The sequence below is a fragment of the Melanostigma gelatinosum genome, assembly GCF_949748355.1.
Source record: "Melanostigma gelatinosum genome assembly, chromosome: 16".
In the NCBI taxonomy this organism is placed as follows: Eukaryota; Metazoa; Chordata; class Actinopteri; order Perciformes; family Zoarcidae; genus Melanostigma; species Melanostigma gelatinosum.
The window spans coordinates 19659415-19669470 of record NC_136649.1 but is presented as its reverse complement, the minus strand read 5'-3'; the positions used below and the strand labels follow the sequence as shown (position 1 = coordinate 19669470).

General features: G+C 41.1%; 1 protein-coding gene across 1 annotated transcript; it reads right to left on the bottom strand.

Moving 5' to 3' along the window:
- tmx1 (thioredoxin-related transmembrane protein 1) lies at positions 1 to 5967 on the bottom strand. The gene is made up of 8 exons (XM_079286482.1): positions 5758 to 5967; positions 5244 to 5359; positions 4199 to 4244; positions 3510 to 3638; positions 3094 to 3139; positions 2463 to 2564; positions 2262 to 2328; positions 1 to 2143 (listed from the first exon to the last, which is right to left on the bottom strand). Exons 1-8 carry the CDS (start codon positions 5919 to 5921, stop codon positions 1899 to 1901), a joined length of 915 nt encoding a protein of 304 aa, XP_079142608.1. The 5' UTR covers positions 5922 to 5967; the 3' UTR covers positions 1 to 1898.
- Positions 5968 to 10056: the final 4089 nt, after the last annotated feature.

Sequence of the window (10056 nt, the reverse complement as noted above, 5' to 3'; positions counted from 1 at the left end):
GTTAACCGTTTATTCAAAAGAATGTTCAAACAATAAAAAGGAGCTCCGAGTAAAGAGTGAACGATGCAAGCCGTTAACGGTGAGGGGGGGAAATGAGTAATCGGCTTTATTTTTGGAATAAACAGCCATAAGCCTGTCATAAGCCTGATCAAAACAGAGTGAAATGTGTATTAAAAAGACTGGTCACACACTTTTACCCTTTTTGCTTTACAAGATAGGCTGAGCAGAGAGTGGAATGACTATTTGAAGAATACGCATACGAGTGATCATTTGCTCCAGATCTCAATGAGAAACCTATTGACACAAAATATGTAATTTAGGTGAATTAACCTCAAAAGTTCAGGTTGATTTTGAGTCCACAACAGAAGGCCGAGTTACGCCTCCATTTGTCGGGCGGAGCTTCTTTCTGGTATTCGTACTGGTTTAGGGCGTCCCCAAACTGTTCCTCTCTTTAATTATATTACAGCATGCAAATACTGTTCTGCAGACCCGCTGTCAAGTCGACAACACATCTGGGTAATTTCAGTAAACGCCCCCTAATAATTAGAGCATCACAAGTAGACATTAGTAACACAAAGTAAAGTAGAACATCCCATTGGCTGCGTGATACATGACGGGGACTTGCAGTATCTACAGAGGATTCAGGCCTTTTATTTGGCGTGAATATGCTTCCTTTTTAAACATCAGTATCTACCTCGCGTTTCTACAAACGGACAAGCGTGCTGCTCAGTTAAAGTCAACATTTTGGTGTGATTGCCGAGTACCGGTTCCTGCCCCACAACGTACCTGTACCGCCTGGATGCACACTCCACACATACTGGCGGAAAACCACTGGGCGGACATTTAAAGGTACAGTTCAAGATTCCCATGAAATTAAACTCAGGTTGTTAATCTTTTATTGTCTGCAATTGTTCTGCATTTACCATTCAATGTATTTAGACAGATCTTTCCATGTAGTAGTTTTTTGTATTATTTGTGGCAGAGTCCGCCATTGCCTTCACTGATATCAGCCTCGCTGCTTATTCTCCTACATCTGAGCTGTATTCAGTTGCTGTCCTACTACCGTGACTTCACATTGAAAGCATTCAAGTGGAGAAAGTCAGGGTGGCTTTATTGTGGAGGAGTCACAGGAGATGCAATGCATTCGTCTGACAGCTATTGTTGACGAAAAACGCATTTTGTTTTTCATGTTTCACTACCGGGTCAGTCTTAGTAGTAATGCAACAGGCTGTGAGCTTGCTGTTAACCACGGGTGTCGCAAAACGGACCAGGAGGGAAATCTTAAGAATTATAACAAACACTTGGAGACGTTTTCTTTTTCACGCTTCCCTCGATTACACACCGACATGAGGAACGGTGGGAGAACACTGGTACGTTGGGTTGACCTGTAAGGGTTTGTAAAATATACAACAAACATAAAATAACATGTACACATGAGCTGTGAAGTAATAACATTTAACAAAAAAAAAAAAACTTAAACACAAGCCTGGTATAATAAATCTGAGATTAACATATAATAAACATCTCTTTAAAAAATGATGCATAAACAACATTGCAAAATCCAGCTCTACTGCACTTCATACCTAAACCTCAGCCGGGCGATTTGTCACCACAAGTGGAAACGGGTGTCAGGAGTGTTTTTCTTGTTTTGCTTTTTCCAGGTGGAGCTTTGCTGCTCAGGCGGAGAGAGAGTCTAAAGCGCTCCTGTTAAAAAACAAGGGAGGGAGAAGAAAAGAAGCGAGCCGTTTCTGGGGGCCCAGAGGAGGAGAAGGGGAGGTGAGGAGGAGGGGGTTTAAAGGCTCCCTGCTGTAAACACTGCTGCTGCTCGGGACCGAAGCTCCTCCCGCTCTGCTGACTCCATGATGCTCTTCTCAAAGGAGTAGGAACCATCTGAGTCTCTAGGTGTCCTCTTCATCATCCTCCTCCTGCTGCTCACGGTTGCCCACCACCCTCTTCCTCAGAGCTTCGTCGAAACCCTGTCCCTTAGGTTCTGGGCGGCCCTCTGGGGACCCTCTCCTCCCCCGCCTCCAGACCCCGTCGTCGTCGTCTTCATCGTCATCTTCCTCGCCGTCAGCCTCGCCGTCAGCCTCCTGCTCGTCCTCTTGTCGTTGGATTAACCTCGCCTGCTCCATTGTCTGTTTTTCTGCAGAATAACGCGTAGAACAGTCGGTGACCAACAACCAGTAAACCTGAGTATTTTATGCATGTAAAATAAATGTATAGTAAAGCGGTATTCATTATGATCTCATAAAAAAACTCACTCTGGTGGTAATCTGAAGAGGAAAAGCGTCGTGAGGGGAAGGCAAAATCTGCTATGAACACCAGTAACTGCAGAGACAATACAACAAGAACCATTAATTCACTGGAAACACGTGTGTTTGTACTTGATGAACGCTGTATGAGCGCTCACTACAGTTTCCCCGTTTTTACAAATCATGAATATGTGCTGCACAAGTACTCACCAGTCCCAGAGCCAGGCCAGAGAACAGAGTGGCCAAGCCAAAGATAACGTAAGACCCCCAAACAGGAATCCCCAGCTGCTCCGTCATGTAGTTATGACAACGCTGGAAAATACAAAAACATCTGCACTGTAGTTTGTTCTGCCTCGATCTCACATATATCACACATCGTCCAGCTGCCAGAAATACTGAGTAGAGAACAAAGTGTGTATTAATCCGCAACTGAAAATAGTCCAATAATTTCCTCCTGTTTTGTGTAATGTTTGCAAAAAGAAAGTACATTTTTCAAATAGAAGTATTAGACATTTTTTTAAATTAGAAATAACAATATCGACCAGAATAGACTAAACAAGTATTTGGCTTTGTTAAAAAAAAACTAAAAATAAACAGATGATTAATTTTAACAGCTTTGTTTCCTGTAAGTTTAGTCTTCTTTGTGACAATGTCGGGTAATGTCTGCGCTAAATGTGTCAACCCTGTATGTATCCTGTAAAACACAGGTGTTGTTGTTTTCATGTGAAAGCCAGTCCTCCCTCATGCAATTTCACACTGAGCTGCATTCTTCTCACCTTCTCACATATAACAACCTACATGTTGACAGACAGCACGACCAGAGAGTAAAATCCTCACTTACCCGGATAAACATGGAGAGCTTGAACAGAGCAGACATTGAATTCATTCTGCCCAAAAGAGGAGGAAAACGACAGCATGTAATTTAACACGGATTAGTCAAACTGTGACATCACTTACAAAGCCTAATCTTAAAAAATAACAAGTAGGAGACGGGAGGGGGTGTTTGTGGTTCTGCTTCTAAACCAACAGAGAAGACACTAAGAATAGAACAAACAGGGCTGGTATCTCATGCTGTTTTCTGATATTTCAAAAAGAGGTTTTCTTTGGTATCACTGCGTGTGTCCTTAGGGTCTTTGGCAATATCAATCTTAATACATTTTACGATAACCAGAAGTGCTTCTATTTTTGGTATTGATGCATAACCCTATTATCAAACTTCATCATCGCCATGATCAGATAAAAGCTGTGAATACTCACAGAACCGAAGATGGCCCGAACCAAGATGAAATCGGCTCGACCGCTTTCCATTTCTGCTCATCGACAAAGCTGAGGAAGTCGTCTTTAGTGCGAGCGCCCTGGTACTTCCTGAAGACGCCATCTTTACAGCTAGAACACAATCAACGACACAAAACATTTGAGGAACATTCAGTGTTTTCACTCAGAGAACCTGAAGGAGACCCAAAGGGCCTGCTTCACCGCCACCCTGATTTATAAAACATCACCGATAACAATCTTTTATTTATTGTATCTTTTTATTTTGCAACTTGGAATTCTCATTATTTTTCACCATGTCTTGATATAAATTGAATGGGTAATCAGAATAAATCATAGATAGATGACTCCATAGAGATTAGTTGCATCCCTTGACTGATATATATATATATATTAATATATATTATGCTAACCCCAAGTGTGGCATATTTCAGAAACGCACATTGTATTCATGCTAACAAATTAGACTTGTTTTCCCTTTATGATTATGTTGAAGAAAACAACAAGATGTAGTCTTGTCAATGTGACATCTGATGAGCTAAAAGTACATGACATTCTAAACTTAGTTCAACCCACGATGATAATGATGATGATGCACATCCGTGTTGCATAAACCACAAGCAGCCACACAAGAGGAAGCAAAAAAAAAAGAAAAAACTAAGCTAAGAACTTACTGGTAAATGGTAGGAAGTGAAGTAATGATGAATCGCCCGCTCAGACCTTACAGAAAGAGGAGACAGAGTACAGTCAGTGTGCAGGAAGGACCTGTTTGACTCAAAACTAAACTGAGAGACGCTTCACACTTGGCTGACGGGCCGAATTAATGATTGACAGCAGCTCCACTGCCACTGGCTTACATGAATATTTCACAGAGAGCTGAAAAAGAAACATTAACACAAGATACACTGTGAAATAAAATAGCCCTGAGGTGAATACAACTTTGTTAAAGCTCATACAGATCTTTCTGTCATTTTTAAGGATGTAGTTTGCTGCGTTATTAACCAAAATAACCGGTCTTCGAGTCACTACTTTGAGAGTCGGGGTGTGACCACTGTTCCTTCAGGTATTTTGAGACAATTCTAAAATGAATCACACAACTTGGCACTGAATTAAAACTGACGCATCTACGAATCTGGTAGCAACTATCTCGTACCTCAGTAAGTGGCCATATGTTGCCTTCCATAATTGTGGACAATGTTGCAAAATCAATGAGCAGGACAATATTGAATTTGTGCATCCAATTTTTGGTTCATCTTTAGCAAATGCTGCAAAATTACACTCACTTGCATGTTTATTAAGTCCACATCTTTGCCACAAACCCCAGCTTCATGAAGGTTACAGCTTTTTGTTGACTCAGAGACACGTCGACTCAGCGTTAAGGCCATGTTAGAGGCTCTAGTTTGTAATGCTGTTGAATTGTATTGCCACATACAGCGGTCTTCCTAATATTAAGTCGAGACAAAGTATTAGAAACATCTCCTACAATATACAGTTGTATGTGAAATTACATTAGACACGGTCTCATATTTGTTGAACTATAGCTAAATTAAGCACAACTGAATCGACACTTCTTTGACAATTTCAACAACAAAAAGGACATTACAGGTTACATCTGCATGGTGTTTACTGCAGAGCTGCTCTGAGGTATTATATATTTTGTGACAGCTATGTGTTGTGCTGCATGCATGAGTCAGTGGAGCAGAGGTCGCTTATTCCTACCGGGTTGTTCAGTCACGTCCACCTTGGCGATGTTGACCCCCATGTCCTCCCCCCAGTCCGCGAACTCCTTCCACACCACCTGGAGCTGCTGACATGCGGGACACCAGGGTGCGTAGCTGCGGGGGTATCAAGTTTCACAAGCAAAGACTCTCAGATAAACTGCACAATCACGTTACATGTCTCCGTATAGATAACGTTATTTTCTGAGTACAAGTTGAAATGTACTGACGGACCTGACTGTGTACTTTATTAGTGAGTTCCTCAGCTAAATGACAAGCATACAACTCTGTAGTAAGCTGGTTAGCTGTTAGCTTAGCTAGCTAGACATTTAGCAACGTGTCAGGACTACATTGGGTTGGATAAGATAATAATCAGATAGGACAGGGCATTAAGGCTTGAATATGACCGGACACCGGGAATCATGCCCCGTTTGTACGAGCTCAAAATAGCTAATGCTAAGGTAAGGTAAATGACAAGCTAGCTATATCCGGTTAGCCGTTAGCAGTACACTGACAATTCAATCATCCATTCTCCGGTCAGGATCTCCTCCCACGCCTCGTCCGTCACTTCTCTGAGGCTGTCATGTTTTGCCGAGACCGGCGGCGAAGTTAAATATACCGCAAGAAAAAAACAGCATATCCACGAGCGGTGTTTCGTTTGCCGTGTTAAGAAAAACATTGTTGAGCCTGTGTTGCAACTAGCTAGCAAACACGTCTGTTCAGAGCTGTTCAGAGCTGTTCAGAGACAACTCCCGCTCACTTCCGGTGTGCGCCCTAAAGCAACCCCTGCTCACTTCCGGTGTGCGCCCTAACGTCGGCGTCACAACTGTTAGTGTTTAACTGGTGGAAAAGTCAGAAATTATCTTTAGAAAATACAAATATGAAATGAGCAGTTATCAAGTGTTGTTTGCTAAGTCGTTGCACAGAAAATAAAGCAAAATTAGAGATGCAAATGTCAGCATAAAGGTGTGCAAGTAATGCTGATTAATGGCAGACATGCACATGAACTTAGACAGGTTTTTCCTGTTGAAGGCTGAATTATTGAAACGAACCAAAGGCAATAGAGTAAAATAATGTAGCTTGTCAAGTCTATAAAATATGAAGTATTCCATATTTTATTCTTATTTATTGTACACGTGTTTGACCAGCAGATGGTGCTGTCGTCCAAAAATAGCCCAGAGAGGAGGTAGATAAAGCTGTTGCACCTGAGAGAAAACGTAGGCCTAGCCCTAGGTTAATGAATGTATATGTAATATGTTACAGACAATGATGGAAACAGTTTTCAGATATTTTACTTCAGCAAAAGTAGCAATGCTACAATGTTGAAATACTCTGTTACAAGTAAAAGTCCTGCTTTCATCAAGTATTAGCATTAAAATGTACTTCAAAAAGTTAAAGTGTTCATTCTGCAGAATGGCCCATTTCAGAATAGCGTAAATTATATTATTGTATTATAATTATTTATGCATTAATGTGTACTTAAATGTTGCAGCTGGTAAAGTTGGGGGTAGTTTAATTTACATTATATACTGCTGGTTAGCATAACCTATAATAATACATCATCATTCATGAGTTGATTTATATTTTTGTATTGATAATAGGAATCTGCAAAGTAATTAGCTAAAGCTATAAATGTTGTGGATTAGACATGTAAAGTAGCAGGAAAGAAGAGTATTGCTGCAACTACATGTTAAAAAAGGGAAAAATAACCATTTACCGCCCATTACAACGTCTGAGAGCTGAAGGTGACATCTTCAAATGTCTTGTTTATCAACAGTCAAAAACCAAAAGAGATTCAGTTCACACCGATAAAACAGAGAAAAGCAGCAAATTTTCATTTGAGATGCTGTAACCGGAGAATATTGGGAATTTTTGCTTGAAGAAACTTATCAAATTTGACCATTAATCAATCTGTAAGTCAAGGTTTCAAAGTGCATATTAATAGGTTTATGCTCCTGAAAAACCCTGATAGCAAGTAGTAATCAATGATGTGATCCAAGAGGAACTGTGTCCTCGGCTCAGTATCTTCAAAGCTGCATGATCAAAGTGTTTTGCATTTCGCATCTGCACATGCAAAAAGCCCACGGAGAGCCGAGTGAAATCCATTTGATTTGACCTCGAGGTGAAGTGCAATCCTATTAAGACCCCGCCTTCTAAGTAATGTCAAGCTATTCTCCTCAACTGTTAAGAAAATACCCTCGCTGCCAGATCCATCCATCAGTCCATTCATTTCCTGCGACATTTCTGGGTTGCTTGAACCACTAAATGTGAAAGAGTGGTGGGTTAACTTGTGCTTTTTCCACATAGAAGTTCTCCTGTTGAAGCCTCATTTTAACTTTGGAATCGATTTTTCTTGACAGAACAAGGACTAGATTTGGCCTAAAATATTTTTACAGTGAAGTTCTTTAAAAAAGGAATGTAAGAATAATAACAGCTGTGAATAACTCTGCAGACACCCTGCAAAAAGCCTGAAAGATCTAAACACAACTGACAGCTAAACTTAAATTGACCTCAATAAGCTTCTTTCCCGGGAGGGTCCCAGGGTATCTCAGGATCTTTTTTTGAGAGAATATACTAACACAGAGCAGGGCAAAACATTCTGTGTACCTACAAATCATGTGTTCACTCTCATATCTTGACTTGCAGGTTGAGAGCTTGATTCGTTCTTGTGCTCACTTACTTTGGCACTCACGAGCTTCCATATTTTTGTGTAAGAGAGTGAGAGAGCCAAATCATCCTGCCTGTGTTTCTCTGTGTGAGAGGGCTTCACTCTGAGTAAATCTGCAGAATGAGAGCAGTTATTATTGCTGGGAACCTGCAGGCAGATTGCAATGGCAGCCGGTTATCAGTGCACCTCACACTCTAAAAATACCCTGCAGATGACATCCTTTTGTGCCCCTACCATCGCCCCCTTTCTCCAGCCATCAGCTCTGCTCCACTTACAGCGCAAAATGAATCTCCTTCCTGCTCGGCACTCATCTGCTCTCCTCCTTCAACATAATGTGGCAGTGAGGAAAATAAGTGGCTTTGGGGAGTTGTAGTGCTGTTAGGTGTTGTTATTTCAAACTCCATGACTGTGCTGAGGCTGCTGCTGGTTGGAAGCAGGAGGACTGTGACATTTTCTCTCCTTTTTTTAGTCAATCAGTCGGTTCAACACCTATAAGGCCAAAGAGTAATATCTCGACAATCACTGGATGAATAGCCATGAAATTTGGCGCAGACATTCACCGCCCTGTGTGATTTCTTCATCGATAACACTTTGACTTCTCATCACATTTGTCATGCCTCTAGCACTGACGGTGCCTTCAAGTGGGCTCCTGTTAAGAGTTTATCTGATGTGATAAGATGTTTGCTCCCATCCACAAACAAGCACTCTGCTGTGCAACATTTTTCTAATTTTACATTTAATTTGCTGCTGATTAAACTGTCGATGGCTGGCCAGAGGCTGATTGTTGCCATGGTTACTGCTACAGTGCAGCCAGTTACAGACAGTAACGTAAAACAATCTTTCTTTTTGAGTTTATACATTGCTTAAAGGATTCAGATTTAGCAAACAATGTAAAGACATAGTGGAGTTTCACCCTGTTAGCTCACACAATCTGCAAATCTCCTATAAATAAATATATATATATATATAACTTGTAATATGATCATCTCAAACATATAACATTCCAAATGTCAAATCAAGTGAACCCAATATCACATAAAACATCTCGACAAAATCCACTTTAATCTCTCTTAGAAGACAAAACTCACAGCTCAAAAGGAAGGACAGTGTAGAAACTTCAGGATAGGAAATTCAAAGAACGAATATAACAATGGAATTACAATGCAACAATAGGATTACACTGCAGTTGGTGCAACACTAATGTAACAAATCCAATGCAAGATGTTCAGGAAAATAAGTCCAAGAAATGAGTCCAGTGCATTAAATCCAATGGAATAAGTCCACTTTATAAATCGTGCGTTGGTGTGTAGCCATGATTGGGATAATGTTGAGATTCACAGTAATTACTGCGAAAAATAAAATCCATCAGGGCGATTATTGTAGAAGCACAAAGTACAGCAAGGGTCTTTAGAGCAGCACAAGAATAGTTGAAGATATTGTTGCGCCTCATTGATGCCACAGCAGGTGTTTTCCATTAAAGGTCTTTGGAAACACACCTGATGTGACTTCACTGATTAAGCTGACGCCAGAATGCTTGAAAGTCTCACCCCAAACGAAGCAGCACAGCAGAGTTGACTCAGCTCTTAACAAGAAGTGGTGTTGATTTGCCTTTAAAGTAGGCACACAGGTGTGAGAAGGTGGAGTTAATTTGCAGCACTGTCAGTCACTGTTGCTGTCTGGCCCTGAGCAGTTATCGTACAGTTAGTTTATCTGCCTTCTTGCTGCAAACAAGATGAATTGATATGCAGAAACTGAACCAAAATAGTAAAGTTGCAGACCGTAAATCCAAAACAATGAGCTGAGAGATGCTAAAATGCTCCATAATTGCGTTTGGTTACACTTCGGCACACTCTGTGTAGCACGACCGGTGTGGATGCTTGTTTTTCCGGCAGCAATAAATATTTCCTGCTCAAACATATATGTTCTTGTTTCAAGGTTACTTGCCTCACCACAGCTCAAAGACCCGACACTGTGTCACTCACAGCAGAGCCGCAGCTGCATCTCTGCATGAAGGTGAAGACCGTGATGTTGTCGTGCAGCTCTCAGAGACTGTTAGCATCCACGTGACAGCTGATGGTGATTTCAAGAGTGAGAAGTGGCACAACGTGGGAGTGAAGCATGCACTCCAATCACAGAGGAGCCTTTC